The sequence below is a fragment of the Palaemon carinicauda genome, chromosome 25, assembly GCF_036898095.1.
Source record: "Palaemon carinicauda isolate YSFRI2023 chromosome 25, ASM3689809v2, whole genome shotgun sequence".
NCBI classification, from domain to species: Eukaryota; Metazoa; Arthropoda; class Malacostraca; order Decapoda; family Palaemonidae; genus Palaemon; species Palaemon carinicauda.
In genome coordinates this window covers 8,858,810-8,874,731 of record NC_090749.1, presented here as the reverse complement: position 1 = coordinate 8,874,731, position 15,922 = coordinate 8,858,810, and the positions used below count along the sequence as shown (strand labels likewise).

The 15,922-nt window shown below is 39.9% G+C and overlaps 1 protein-coding gene across 1 annotated transcript; it reads right to left on the bottom strand.

Annotated features, from left to right (window-relative positions):
• Positions 1 to 2,108: 2,108 nt before the first annotated feature.
• Positions 2,109 to 12,153, bottom strand: LOC137618844 (uncharacterized). Its single transcript, XM_068349053.1, has 4 exons — positions 11,006 to 12,153; positions 9,532 to 10,813; positions 8,381 to 9,231; positions 2,109 to 2,232 (listed from the first exon to the last, which is right to left on the bottom strand). Exons 1-4 carry the CDS (start codon positions 12,151 to 12,153, stop codon positions 2,109 to 2,111), a joined length of 3,405 nt encoding a protein of 1,134 aa, XP_068205154.1.
• Positions 12,154 to 15,922: the final 3,769 nt, after the last annotated feature.

Sequence of the window (15,922 nt, the reverse complement as noted above, 5' to 3'; positions counted from 1 at the left end):
TTACGAATTACAAAAATGATATTATACCATTTCACCACGATAAAAATATCGATGTATATGTTTAGAGCCAAGGACTCTAGTTTGTTGGAATACGGCAAATTATGGCCTTCAGTCGAAGTATTAAGTTTACCCTTTGATCTGAAGTAAGACTTTGATAGTTGCTCCGTCTTGTGGTCGATAAAGAAGCTTTATCAAATCCCTTATTGAATAAATAACGTAAAAATTCCCTCGCATCTCCCAAGGATACTTTAGTTAGCGCAGGAGATCGTAGTTTTCCTCGGAGCTGTCCAGTACAAGGCTCGTTCACTCCTGCCTAGACCCCAACCCAGTAAGTTTTACTTTTGTTAAGTCTCTCTGTCTCCAGCTCCTTGCTACTGTGATACCAGGTCGGTTCCTTTTGTGAGTTTTATATATATCTTTATATCGCTCTGTAAAATTGTCATCCCTGTGACTGGGGATTGGTTTCATGCATCAGAAGACGCCTGTGAACCTTGGTAGGTGATTTACCAAGGAATAATTGTCGTAATTGTGAAAATTTGTCCTTTTTTTAGTCCAACGTGGACTCTGTGTTTCATGAGCACATGTTGCAGGCCCCCTAAGGGTGACAGTTCTATTTTTCAATTGGCTTAAAGTGTTATTGTGTGTTATTTCTCTATCAAATGGTTATTTTTGTAATAAATTTGAAAATTGTGATCATATTTTATTGAATCCTTAATAGTTTTGGAAAGCAAACCTCTTCAAGGTCTGGTCATCGGGCCATTCCATCGGGCCTAGAATCATTAATTACAATAAGTCGGAGAAAATTCACGACAGTACCTACAATGTTTGCAAATATTTAGACATGGGGTGTAAAAAGAGAAAAAGAAATGAAAGATCTAGAGAGTAAACAGTACAAAATTATGAAAGGAATGTTTAAACAGGTTTCTACTACACCATACTGGGGGCTAATAGCAGAAATAGGAATACGGCCAGTTGAAAATAGAAAACAGTATGAAAAATGTGATGTTATTTCATTACATCAGATGACAAATGGCTAGTTAAGAAAGTAGTGGCAGATCAAATAAGAGAACCATATGGGGAATGTTGGAGAAAAAGTATTAAAGAAATATGCAATGAATATTATATTAAAATGTAAGAAGTAAGAAAGTATAAATAAACAAGAAATTTATAGAGAAACAAAAAGTAAAGTGGCAAATGAAATTGAAAGTAAAATAGAAGCAAGAAAAGCAGAGATGACCAAACTGAGGTTTTCGAGTAGTAATGGCAGAAGAGACTGCATAGATGAACTTGACACTAATGTGACAATAATATTTATGAAAACAAGGTTAATGCGAGAATTAAACGAAAATTATAGAAACAGGAAGGATTAAGATACCCTTTGTGTTTTGTATAAGGAGGAAGAGGATACTACTGAGCATTTGGTCATGTCGTCCATAAAACTCGCACACTGGCCATTTTGGAGAATGATTAAGTCCCCAATTTGATAGACAAAGAGATGTATTTGGGCGTAATATTTGTGGCATCCTTTAACGAACAAAGGCAATTCTATAACCAAGCATTTTTAGCCAGAAAGTTCTACCCTGAAGGTGTTCTTGAGCTTTAGTATCTGCGTTTTACCTATGCAAAATACCGATGATTAGAAAAAGTGGTCTATGTGTTGATTTCTGTTCAAAACAGTAATGCGATATTGGATGTTAAAATTGACTCATTTGTGTTAAGTAACTCGGTAATTTACTAACCTCATTAATTTAAGGTTGTAATTACAAACATGTCTGTACCTATTTATAGGTGTGATTACCTAGAAGTATCAACTGCAACAGCCAATGAATGCCACTTAATTCTTTTGTATGTATTTAGTTTTTCATGCCAGACTGTAGGATTTTCTTTGGATTTGATTTTACCTGGAGCTACAAGAATACTGTTGGTACTTATATAAGCATCATTCAGAACATACGGAAAAAAAAAACAAAAATAGAGAACACAACCATTTTCTCTCTCTCTCTCTCTCTCTCTCTCTCTCTCTCTCTCTCTCTCTCTCTCTCTCTCTCTCTCTAACGGAATTGCCACTGTAAATGAGGAAGAAAATAATCTATAATTACTATAATTTTTCACAATTTGCTATCTTTTCTTTCTCCCTCTAAATCTAATATTAAATGTTTGAGATAGTTTTCGTAGATATAACTGTTTTTATGGAAACTTACAACAGAATAGAAGAGCAGATCTTCCTGTTTCCTTTTAAACATAATTAGAAACAGATCAAAACTCATTATAGAATAAGAAGGATTAAAAATGCAACATTCATTAACATAGAAACTTAGATAAAGGGATGATATAGAATTACATTTCATTTAGTCCCCCTCGAAATCCAAGACAGAAACGAAAGAAAACTGTGTTGCAAGTTCTTCTATTTTCTGCAAAATCTATAGAAAATTGCATAAATTAATCATCATTATAGCCAAACGAAAATAAAGTTTTCACGTTTGTATTCTATCTTTCAGTTTCTTTGCTTATTAAATACTGATGGAGCAGGAAAGGCTTCCTCCAATCTCAGTGAACGGTTAATATTACGCAAATTCCTGACGAGTTTGATGAGAAGGAAAGATATTTTATCGCCATAATGATGTGTTTTCGAATATTTTGAACTATTTACCGTTTTAAAAACATTTATTTGTGTTTATAATTATTTTTGATAAATTTTAATGAAAATCTTTATATGTTGTGGAGGATTTAGTGAAAACTTACATAAATAGTTATATAAAAAGAAATCAGAATTTTAAAAAGAGGCTCATCAAGTTGCTTGGATTTTAGGCTATTCCTTTTCCTTTTTATCAATAAAGTTATTATTGAATACCCTCTTAACAGAAGGGTTAACGAAAAACCATGTCTAATGGTGATAGTTCAATGCTCTCGCGTATTGGGTAAATCAACGGAGATGTTAAATATACGATCATTCCAGATTATGTTCACTTAATGCTCAGCCAACTACTTTGTGTAATATATGGGTGTAAGAACCATCTAATTTACCCCAAAATACGATGCAATATAAAATATATATTATGTATACTATTCTATCAAATAGTTACCTTATACATTTTAGCTGTATAATAAAGGCTTAATATATCATTATGCTGATAAATTATTTAGAAAATAAACGTAATTCAATGGAGTTATTGAAAACTCGTGCTAGAATGATTACCTAACATATAACTATCATTTGAACTTTAAAATTTTGTTAAATAAAATCAATTTTAACCAAAGTTTACTGAAAAAGTTATTATAGAAAATATGTAAAGATTTCTGTGATTTCTTTAATCACTTATGAACGAAGGTATTGTAAAAAAAATTGTCTAGTAAAATATGAAACAAGAATATTAATCTTTTAGCTAATTCATGAATGAAAAAACCTTTACCATTTCGCTTTTTACATTTGAATAAAATCAATCATCTATAATTTTATCAAAATGATTTTATCGGTTATTTTCATCTTCGTGTTTTATGAATGATAAAAATTGAAATATCTTGTTTCTGACTGTTAGTTTTTAGATAGAAATCTGCCAAAAAAAATAATTCATTTTTCATCAGTCTAGGTCACCAATACTAGGTTAGCTCCCTATGAGCTATCAGACAAAATTCTCCCACCATCACCAATCCGCAGTTGAGTAGCGTGGTGATAAAAATTGTGCAAACCCCAGACATGAATAAGGGCATGTCTGAGGCCTTTGACCTGCAGGGGAGTAGAAATGGCTGCAATATATATATATATATATATATATATATAATACTGGGTCTTTAGAATTAAAGTTTAGTGAAAGATTGAAAAATCAAATCAGAGAATGGCTAAGTTAAGTAAAATTTGGAAATGAAATCCCCCTGAAATTACATATAAAAAATCAGACTATATACCAGTTCAGTGTGATCGGTGTTACTGTATGGACATGAGTCATGGTATGACAATGAAACAATATCTAATAGATTTAGTAAATTTGAAAACAAAGCCTCAGAATATTGGGAGTTGGATGGCAGGACAGGATTAGAAATAAAACTATAAGAGAGATTACCCGAGTGCCATATGTGGATAAAATCATGGTGAGGGGTAGATGGAGATGGTTTGGGCATGCTCTCCACACTCCCCAAGAGAGACTAGTTCACCAGACTTTCAACTGGGCTCCACAAGGTACTAGAAGAGTTGGAAGACCTAAACCTACATGGCTGAAGACTATGAAGCGTGAAGTAGGAGACGATGAATGGAGAAGTATTGGTTTAAAAGTTCAAGATAGAAACGACTGGCGAAATCTAAGTGAGGCCCTTTGCGTCTATAGGTGTAGGAGGTAATGATGAGAATATATAGGCTATATATAGGCTATACACACACACACATACACACACAAATATATATATATATATATATATATATATATATATATATATATATATATATATATATATATATGAAAAACAAGTATACATGGGTAAGAGTGGCAAATGGAAGAGTAGTAAAAAGGGCATTAATGGATTATGTGTTGATAACTAAAAGAATGTTTGGAAGATTGAAAGACGTGCACGTGTTTAGGGGTATGGCTAATGATATGTCTGATCGTTTATTTGGTGGAAGGAAAATTAGTTGTAGCAAAAGAGTGGGGGAATAGAGTAGGTGGATGTAAAAGGGAGCTAGTGAGGGTTGAAGATCTAATAAAACCGGGGGCAAAAAGTAAATATCAGAAAAGGTTGAAAATGGCATAGGACGAAGTGAGAGTAAGAGAAACTGGTAATTTAGAGGAGTAGTGGAAGTTAGTAAAAGAAAATTTTGTTGGGATTGCAAGTGATGTGTGTGGCAAGAAGGTTGTTGGGGGCAGCATGAGGAAGGGCATTGAATGGTGGAATGAAGGAGTGAAGGTAAAAGTGGAAGAGAAAAAGAGGGCTTTTGAAGAATGGCTGCAGAGTAATAGTATAGAGAAGTATGAAAAATATAGAGAGAAAAATGTGGAAGTAAAGCGCAAGGTACGTGAGGCAAAGAGAGCAGCTGACCTGAGTTGGGGTCAGGGATTGGGTCAGTCATATGAAGAGAATAAGAAGAAGTTTTGGAAAAAAGTGAAGAAAGTAAGGAAGGCTGGCTCAAGAATTGAAGAGACAGTGAAAGATGGAAATGGAAGGTTATTAAAAGGAGAGGAGGCAAGGAAAAGGTGGGCGGAATATTTTGAAAGCTAGCTGAATGTTGAGGATAATAGGGAGGCAGATATAATTGCTGTTGCGAGTGTTGAGGTGCCGGTGATGGGAGATGAGAATGAGAGAGAGATTACAATAGAGGAAGTGAGGAGAGCACTAGATGAAACGAGAGTAGGAAAAGCATCTGGTATGGATGGTGTGAGAGCTGAGATGTTGAGCGAAGGGGGTGTGACTGTACTTGAATGGTTGGTGAGATTGTTTAATATGTGTTTTGTGTTGTCAGGTTAAGGGAGATGTGCATGAGTCTTGTAATTCAAGAGGTATTAGTTTGTTGAGTGTAGTTGGAAAAGTGTATAGTAGAGTAATTATTAATAGGATTAAGGATAAAACAGAGAATGCAGTCTTAGAAGTGCAGGGTGGTTTTAGAAGAGGTAGGGGTTGTATGAATCAGATTTTTATAGTTAGGCAGATATGCAAAAAATATTTAGCAAAAGGTAAAGAGGTGTATGTTGCGTTTATGGATCTGGAGAAAGCGCATGATAGAGTTGATAGGGAAGCAGTGTGGAATGTGATGAGGTTATATGGAGTTGGTGGAAGATTGATGCAAGCAGTGAAAAGTTTCAACAAAGGTAGTAAAGCATGTGTTAGAGTAGGAAATGAAATGAGTGATTGGTTTCCGGTGAGAGTGGGGCCGAGACAGGGATGTGTGATGTCGTCGTGGTTGTTTAACTTTTATGTTGATGGAGTGGTGAGAGAGGTAAATGCTTGAGTGCTTGGACAAGGATTAAAACTGGTAGACGAGAATGACCATGAATGGGAGGTGAATCAGTTGTTGTTTGCGGATGATACTGTACTGGTTGCAGACACAGAAGAGAAGCTTGACCGACTAGTGACAGAATTTGGAAGGGTGTGTCAGAGAAGGAAGTTGAGAGTTAATGTGGGTAAGAGTAAGGTTATGAAATGTACGAGAAGGCAAGGTGGTGCAAGGTTGAATGTCATGTTGAATGGAGAGTTACTTGAGGAGTTGGATCAGTTTAAGTACTTGGAGTCTGTTGTTGCAGCAAATGGTGGAGGGGAAGCAAATGTACATCAGAGAGTGAATGAAGGTTGCAAAGTGCTGGGGACAATTAAGGGAGTAGTAAAAAATAGAGGGTTTGGCATGAATGTAAAGAGAGTTCTATATGAGAAAGTGATTGTACCAACTGTGATGTATGGATCGGAGTTGTGGGGAATGAAAGTGATGGAGAGAAAGAAATTGAATGTGTTTGAGATGAAGTGTCTAAGGAGCATGGCTGATGTATCTTGAGTAGATAGGGTTAGGAACGAAGTGGTGAGGGTGAGAACAGGTGTAAGAAATGAGTTAGCAGCTAGAGTAGATATGAATGTGTTTAGGTGGTTTGACTATGTTGAGAGAATGGAAAATGGCTGTCTGCTAAAGAAGGTGATGAATGCAAGAGTCGATGGGAAAAGTACAAGAGGAAGGCCCAGGTTTGGGTGGATGGATGAAATGAAGAAAGCCCTGGATGATAGGTGGATGGATGTGAGAGAGGCACGAGAGCGTGCTAGAAATAGGAATGAATGGCGAGCGATTGTGATTCAGTTCCGGTAGGCGCTGCTGCTTCCTCCAGGGCCTTGGAAGACCGCGGGGATAGCAGCAGTAGGGGAATCAGCATTATGAAGCTTCATCTGTGGTGGATAGCGGGTGAGGGTGGGATGTGTCACCCTAGCAGTACCAGCTGAACTTGGTTGAACCCCTTGTCAGGCTGTGAGAAACGTAGAGAGTAGAGGTCCCCTTTTTGTTTTTTTTCATTTGTTGATGTCTGCTACCCCCTAAAATTGGGGGAAGTGCCTTGGTATATATATATATATATATATATATATATATATATATATATATATATATATATATATATATATATATATTGTACGTGTTGTTACCTTCCTTAACCTTAATTGGTGGGGCAAGGATACAACTTAAAAAGTAAGTTCTCAATGTCTATTAGAGTAAATACATAAGATACGTGGGACACGAGGAAAGATAACTTATCAGCTATGGGGACGAAGACGAACAGACAGCATCATGGCAACACAACAGGTAAGTGTTGCCAATGCTGACTCAATGTTGCCATATCATATCAATGACATTACAGGGATTAATCTAATGATATGCAACATCTAAAATAACGGTTGAAAGTACATAATACAGTTAATAGTACGTACAATAATGGTAATCATGATAATGCAGTAAATGATACATACAATAATAATAATCATGACAATACTGGTGCATGTGAAATGTGTCTTTTCATGCACCTACACCTCCCTCCCCCTCACGCTCGTAGTGCATTCTCGAGCGGACTCCTTTTCTATGAGTCTTTGGGAACGACGTGGATTCGCAGGAGGAATGGAGACTAAGGACTCTCTTTCTGGGTCCTGGCAAGGGGCCACTGGGACAGGGAGAGAGGGGTTACTAATAGTGGGTGGCACTGGACGAAGAAATCGGCGATTACGCCACCACACACGACCACTATGGAGACGAATTTGATAGTCTCTTGACTTTCCATGGCCCATGACGATGCCAACTTTGTCCAAACGATGAGAGGTTGGGTCTTGAATCCGAACTTGCTGTCCGACGCTCAACTTGGGCAGGGAATGGGCATGCTGGTCATAATGGGTTTTTACCTGCTCGTAGCGGGCGGCAGCACGGCGGTCACAGTCTTCAGTCTTGACCTGCCACTCCTTGGAGAATGCATTTGGATGGGCAGGAATACATGACCTCAGAGGACGGCCATACAGGATCTGGGCAGAGGAGCGTCCTGTAAAGTTAGGAGTATTCCTGAGTTCCAGCAAAACACGGTCAAAATCTTCATTATCGATGTTGCCAGACGGGGCTGTTTTCAGTATGAGGTGCTTAATTGACTTCACAGCGGCTTCGGCATGACCATTCGATTGTGGGTAGTGGGGTGAGGTTACCATGTGTCAAACTCCCCATCTCTTCATGAAATCCTTGAACACTGCGCTGGTGAATTGTGGCCCTCCATCTGTCCTAAGGCGAAGAGGAACACCAACTTCACAGAAGTAGCGGCAGAAGATCCTGATGGTATTAGATGCGGTAGTATCGCCTTTGCAGGGGGCGACAACAGGCCATCCTGATAAGCGATCGACGATGACTAAGAAAGACTTCCCTGCAACAACAAAGAAGTCAGCTGAAACTGACTCAAAGGGTCCTGTTGGATTGTCGTCATTCAGTAGAGGTTCCTGCTGCTGAGATGGCTGCAATGTCTGACCTGCCTCACAATCTCCGACTGTATTGGCAATGTCAGAATCGATACCGGGCCAGAAAACAGACTGCCTTGCTCTGCGCTTGGTTGCTTCCACACCCCTGTGGCTGTCATGCAAGTGGGACAAGGTGCGGCGACGAAGGGCGACAGGAACTACAACTCTTGCTCCATACAGGACGAGGTCACCATCGGCGTAGAGATCTACACGTAGTTCCCAATATGGGAGTAAAGAATTGTGCAAGTCATATCTGTTGCGAGGGAATCCTGATGTGACACAATTGAGTAGACGCGTATACGAAGGATCTGTTCTCGCTGCATCACAAAGATCCTGAAGTATCCGGTCGGCATCCTGAGCTGAAGACTCGTCTGAAAGAGTAACGGTGTTCATGGCTATGACAGTCCGAAGATGAGCAGCGGAAGAAGCACCTAAGATTTCATCCTCCTGTGTGGGGTGGCTGACTGGGGCTCGAGACAATGCGTCTGGAACACAGAGCAACTTTCCAGCACGCCACACAGCTGTAAAGATGTAGGGCGAGATCTTCTCCTTAAGGCACTGGAGAAGAGAGTTCTCGAGGGCATCCAGTGTATAACTGTTCAAAATAGGGATGAGGGGTCGGTGATCCATCATCAAAGTAAAGTGCTGTAGGCCAGCTAGGTATAGCCTACACTTTGACATTGCCCAGACAACGGCTAACATCTCGAGCTCAATAGTAGCGTAATGTGTCCCTGCATCGGCGAGAAAACGAGAACCACACTGAACTAGACGCAGGTGTCCATTATCATGGTCCTGCAAGAGAGTAAATCCAATGCCATTGAGGCGTGAAGCGTCCGTCTGAAGAACGACGGGTAGGTCTGGGTCAAAGAGGGCGAGAACTGGTGGACTGGTGAGGGCTAACTTGACGCGTTGAAAGGCTTCATCATGGTCAGAAGTCCAGACAAATGTTCTCTTGGGACTCATCAGGGGGCGTAGAGGTTGGGCTGCAACGGAGATGTCAGGCGTAAACTCTGCTAACTGGTTGACCAATCCCATAAACGATCTGAGGTCCGTCAGGTTAGCAGGGGTCGGAAAATCCTTGATCACACTGACTTTCTGGTGGTCAGCCGAGATGCCGTCTCCTGAGAGCGTGTATCCGCAGAAGTTCACAGAGGGGGCAGCGACCACAAATTTGTCCTTATTGAGTGTGATCCCAAACTTCCGGCACCTGGTGACCACTTCATGGATACGATGAAGGTGGGTAACGTAGTCTTCGTCGTAGAGAAGGAGGTCGTCAATCACCTTAACACAGTTTTGGACACCTTGAAGGGCCATATCACCTCGCAGGCAGAAGGCATCTCCAGTAGCTGCGAAGCCCATCGGTCCTCTGCAATGTATGAACCGACCATATGGCGTAATAAAGGTGGTTAAGTGACGATCCTCTTCAGCCAGTTCCATCTGCCAGTACCCGTAAAGAGCATCAGCTGTGGTGAAGAAACGAGACTTCCGGTCCACACTACGAATAGCCGTGTAGGGTGTGGGTGAAGGATGGGCTGGACGAGAAACTTGGCTGTTCAGCTTGGTTAGATCGACGGTGATACGTACACCTGTTCCATTCTTGGCGACGACGACAAGAGGGTGGCACCAAGCTGAAGGGTCATCACCAGCTGGTTTGATTATCCCTTGGGCCACCATAAAATTAAGGTCTTCTTTGACTTGGTCCTTGAAAGCAAATGGAATCTGTCTTGGGGTGTGGATGGCAAAAGGCACTGCACCATCCTTTAGGTAGATTCTCATGGGAGGACCAGCCATGGGCTTGAGAGGAGCTGTCTTCAAATCTTCTTTCGAGACCAACACATCTTTAAATTCCTGAAGAAAGTATTCCTTGGCTGCTGAGGGTGACGTAGTTGCTGAGATGGGCAGCTCCTTGCATCTATTAACATGTTTGACTTCTAAAATGGGTTTGGGGAAGTCTGGAGATATTTTGGACAGTTCTTGACAATGGCCATAGGATAAAAGTGGAACTTCCACATTTTCGTGAACCTGTATCCTGGCAAGACATGATCGCTTGCCTAAGGTAAGGGTAGCTTGTAATATACCCAGAGCAGGTGACATCGGAGATCCATCCGCTGTGAACGTTACATTCAGCGGAGGTGGTTGCAAGCAGCTCTTGGAGATAACCATGGCGTCCAGGTGTTGCTGTCCTATAACGGTGACGTCGGCACCTGTGTCAGGTAGCATCTTGATGCGAGAGTTAACATCGCCAGATGACAAGAGGACACAGATAGGTTTGGGCGTCTTGGAGATGGTGGAAGGTGATCCTAAGCGACGACAGTTGGTCCGTGAATCTTGTTGTTTGTTGGAGACTGCAGAGGCACCACTGTTGCTTGAAAATCTGTCTCGATGACCATTTTTCTTGTTATCCATGCAGCATTTATCGAAGTATCCAATACGGTGACAATGACGGCACTGGACTTTGCTGGCAGGACACTTCAACGTCCTGGACCAATGGCCAACACGGTCACAGTTTTTGCAGGTACTGTTGGCAGCAGGGCATTTATCAGGTTCGTGCTGACGGGCACAATACTGGCATAAAACGGCAAGCTTAGAGGACTTCGGCGAAGGTGGAGGCTTCCCGCTTGATTTCTTGCTTCTCCTGTAGGCTGAAACGGCACACAACTGGCTGGGTGGGCCACGTATGGCAGAAGTTACAGTTTTAGCTGCCTCATATGATCGACAGGTTGTGACAAAATCTTGAAGAGGAGAGTTGGCGTCCAAGGCAATCAACTTCTGAACCAACTCTGCATCTCGAATGACCATCAAGATAATCATTTTCAGTTGGGTATCTTCACATGCATCGGCATTACCTGGGCACAAATCAACTTCTTCTGCGATGCGTCGAAGTCTCACATAGAAATCAGCAAAAGATTCTCCTTTCATTTGCTTACAGCTAAGCAACTCTCTTCGGCGAAGGACTTCATTCCTTAGTTCCTTAATGTGCAACTGTAGAGCATCCAGGACTTCGTCTACAGACTTATCTGTAGAGGGAGAAATCTGCAGTGTGTGTTCTAAAACACGCTGTGTTTCAAGGGTTAAACACATCCTCATCTGGATCATTTGTTTTTCACGTGGAAGCTTAGAAAGATCCACCATAACAGCATAGTCATCCCACCGGCGTCTCCATTCCCTGAACATTTGGAATGTTGCATCTTCCTTCAGAGGGGGTGGCGTTTGGGCTGTTGCCTTCTGTGGAGGTGGAAGAGCGGGTTGATTAGAGTTAGAATTCACCTTTGTGCCAGGTGTATGGTTGCCTGGATGAGAATGGATGATCGGGGCAAGAGTTTGAATGAGAGCTGTAAATCTTGCATTTTCTTCTTCTCTTCTAAGATCCTCCTCTCTTAGGCGAATTGCTTCTTGTTCCCTTCTTCTTTCTTCCTCACGTTGTCTTTCTCGTCTTCTTGCTTCGACTTCCCTTCTTCTTCTTTCATCCTCATACAAGCGAGATTCCTCTAAAAAGCGAATTAAAGCGAGGAAATCAGTCCCGGTAGCTTGAGAGGCAGACGGGGGGTAGTAGTGGAGACTCAAGAGTGGTGGGGAGGGAGAGGCAGCTCTCTCCAACACTCCCCCACCACTGTGGGCGTGGGCGGCATCGACACTGTGGGCACCCACATCGCTGAATGGTCCCTCTTCTGTGGGCTCTTTTAACTGTTCAGCAAGTATATCATTCGAGGCCATCATTACTTTCGATGTGCAGTGGGTAAAAATATAGTTCCAACAAAGTTATAAAAAACAACACGAACTGTTTTAAAACACTAATAATAAGAAAAGTTTAAGGCAAGCAAGTGTGTGCGCATGTGCATGAATACGTCCGCCAGCGACTCCGAGTTCAGGGGAGCAGCAAGCAACTCTGCCTCAGTGCCTCAGGCAGTCACCCCGTGACTATGAATGAGATTGGATGTAGTCACGCATGCTCCGACCCAACAGACTATTTGCTTGCTTCTTGAAATAGCACAGCAAAAACACTGGGACGTAAAAAAGAGAGCACTATAAAAGCACAATGCACTGCACAACACTTCACTGTTAACTTGCATCACTAAACTGCACATGAAATATGAGTAAATCGAATTACAACGAATTCACATATGAACTGAGAGTCCATTAATGGCCTCGGCTGGTTCCCGTTGTCCACGTCTTAAAAAGTTCTCATAATACGACACTGTAAATTCACTGCGCCATGTACGTGTTGATAACTTCCTTAACCTTAATTGGTGGGGCAAGGATACAACTTAAAAAGTAGGTTCTCAATGTCTATTAGAGTAAATACATAAGATACGTGGGACACGAGGAAAGATAACTTATCAGCTAAGGGGACGAAGACGAACCGACAGCATCATGGCAACACAACAGATAAGTGTTGCCAATGCTGACTCAATGTTGCCATATCATATCAATGACATTACAGGGATTAATCTAATGATATGCAACATCTGAAATAATGGTTGAAAGTACATAATACAGTTAATAGTACATACAATAATGGTAATCATGAGAATGCAGTAAATGATACATACAATAATAATAATCATGATAATACTGGTGCATCTGAAATGTGTCTTTTCATGCACCTACATATATATATATATATATATATATATATATATATATATATATATATATATATATATATATATATATGTGTGTGTGTGTGTGTGTGTATGTATATATATATATATTATCTTTCTTTGTTTCCTTTCCTCACTGGACTATTTTCCCTGTTGGGGTCCCTGGGCTTATACCACCCCGCTTTTCCAACTAGGGTTGTAGCTTGGCAATTAATAATATATATATATATATATATATATATATATATATATATATATATATATATATATACTTATTTCCTAATGCTATCTCTACAATAAAGGGGTCGTTTGTATATCAAAGGAATCAAGAAAAACTTTTTAAATTCGATGAGGGGATTTAACTATCCTTTGCTTTTGATATTATGCGAAGTCGTTTCATAAATATTGGTTTATAATTCTTTTTATTTAGTTCATTAGAAAAGTTTTATCTGTTTCAGTAACTATCCTTTTGATTTAGAAATAAAAAGAGGCTTCAGAAAATTAATGTACAGAGGATGAGGTTACAAACTCCCCCACCCCCCAACATATCTTCATTGCCGCTTTCCCACAATGAAAAGGATTTAGTCGTCATCAGATGTTTTAGTTTTTTCCTTCATCAATAAGATTCTCTTAGAAAATTTTTGTTGATCTTGTAAACATGTAACAGTTCATTTACTTTTTTTCCTTTAGAGTGGTGTCTACGTGGAGGACAGTAAGCAGAAGGAGGGGTCATAATAAACACCTCTCCCCACCTGCCCAAAACCACCAGTTCTACATAACACACACACACAAACACACACAAAAGAAGTATCAGATTAAACATAAAGGAAATAACTCTCTCTCTCTCTCTCTCTCTCTCTCTCTCTCTCTCTCTCTCTCTCTCTCTGTTAGTCTAACATCACATATTGTGAAAGTGTATGAGAGGGTAATAAAAAAGAAAATAATGAATCATTTGGTTAAAAATAATTTGTTTAATATAGGTCAACACGGTTTTGTGCCCGGAAAAAAGTACACAAACCCAACTGATAGCACATTATGAAAACATATACAAAAATATGATAAATGAAAAAGACACAGATGTGATCTATCTAGATTTTGCAAAAGCCTTTGACAAGGTAGACCATGATATATTAGAGAAAAAAAGGAGAGAGCATAATATTGTAGGAAAGATAGGAAAATGGGTAAAAGAATTTCTGCAAAACAGAAAACAGATAGTGGTTGCAAATGACGAGAAATCAGATGAAGCTCAGGTAATATCTGGCGTGCCACAAGGTACGGTAATAGCTGCACTGCTGTTTGTTATTATGATCTCAGACATAGACTGTGATGTTGAAAACTCTGTAGTGAGAAGTTTCGCCGATTACACAAGAATAAGTAGAGAAATTACTTGTGATGAAGATAGGAACTCACTACAAAGAGATCTAAACAAAATATATGAATGGGCAGAGATAAATAGGATGGTATTTAACTCTGATGAATTCGAATCAATAAATTATGGAGACAGAGAAGGAATGGTATATGCATACAAGGGACCTAATAACGAGACAATCACAAACAAGGAAGCAATTGCAGACCTTGGTGTGATGTTAAATAGGAATATGTTATGCAACGATCAAATAGCAACACTGTTGACTAAATGCAAAGCAAAAATGGGAATGTTATTCAGACACTTTAAAACAAGAGAAGCTGAACACATGATTATGCTTTACAAAACGTATGTATGTAGTACTCTCCGGTAATGCAATGTAATATGGTACCCACACTACCAAAAGGATATTGCACAAATAGAGAGTGTACAAAGGTCCTATACTGATAGAATAGAAGAAGTTAAGAACCTTGACTACTGGAAAAGACTGCAATTTTTAAAACTATGCAGTCTAGAAAGGAGAAGAGAACGCTACATGATAATAGAAGCATGTAAGCAAATAGAAGGAATTACTGAAAACATCATGGAGCTAAAAATATCAGAAAGAGCAAGCCGATGTAGATTAATAGTGCCAAAAAATATACCAGGAAAACTAATGAAGGTGCACAGGACATTAATCCACTACGCACCAGCATCGATAATGCAGCGACTATTTAATGCGCTGCCAGCTCATCTAAGAAACATATCAGGAGTAAGCGTAGATGTGTTTAAGAATAAGCTCGATAAATACCTAAGATGCATCCCAGACCATCCAAACTGAAAGATGCAAAATACACCGGAAGATGTATTAGCAACTCTCTGGTGGATATATGAGGTGCCTCACACTGAGGACCTGGGGGAACCCAAACATAAAATAAGGCAATAAGGCTCTCTCTCTCTCTCTCTCTCTCTCTCTCTCTCTCTCTCTCTCTCTCTCGGAAGCGAAGCTCAATTTCTGAAAGCAAATGAAAGAAACTACAGTTATATATCCATATCTCTCTGCGTCATATATGAACACTTACATAATTAGAAAACCAATCCATACATACATAAATAAGTACAAATGCAAGAGTATACACACATGCATCCATTAGTTAAAAGAATGTATACGCGGATGCATCAATTGAAATCAAGTGCTTGCAATCCGTTGGATTTGAAAAGGTGTTGTTTAGAAGGAGTTTGTTGACGTTTTCTTCTGTTGACTTGCAGCAAACTCTGACATCTCAAAGAAGAAGAAGAAGAAGAAGAAGAAGAAGAAGAAGAGAGAGAGAGAGAGAGAGAGAGAGAGAGAGAGAGAGAGACCCACGGGGTTATGTCAGTCACCCAGATGTCATGTTAGTTATTTAGCAACGATTGCATTAGCATAACTTTAAACTGCTTATAAAAGCCATTGAAAAATTCCCATGTGTTCAAAGAACAATAATTTGTCAGTGAAGCGTCTATGAAAAAGCTGGTGGCACACTATGGGGAGAGAGAG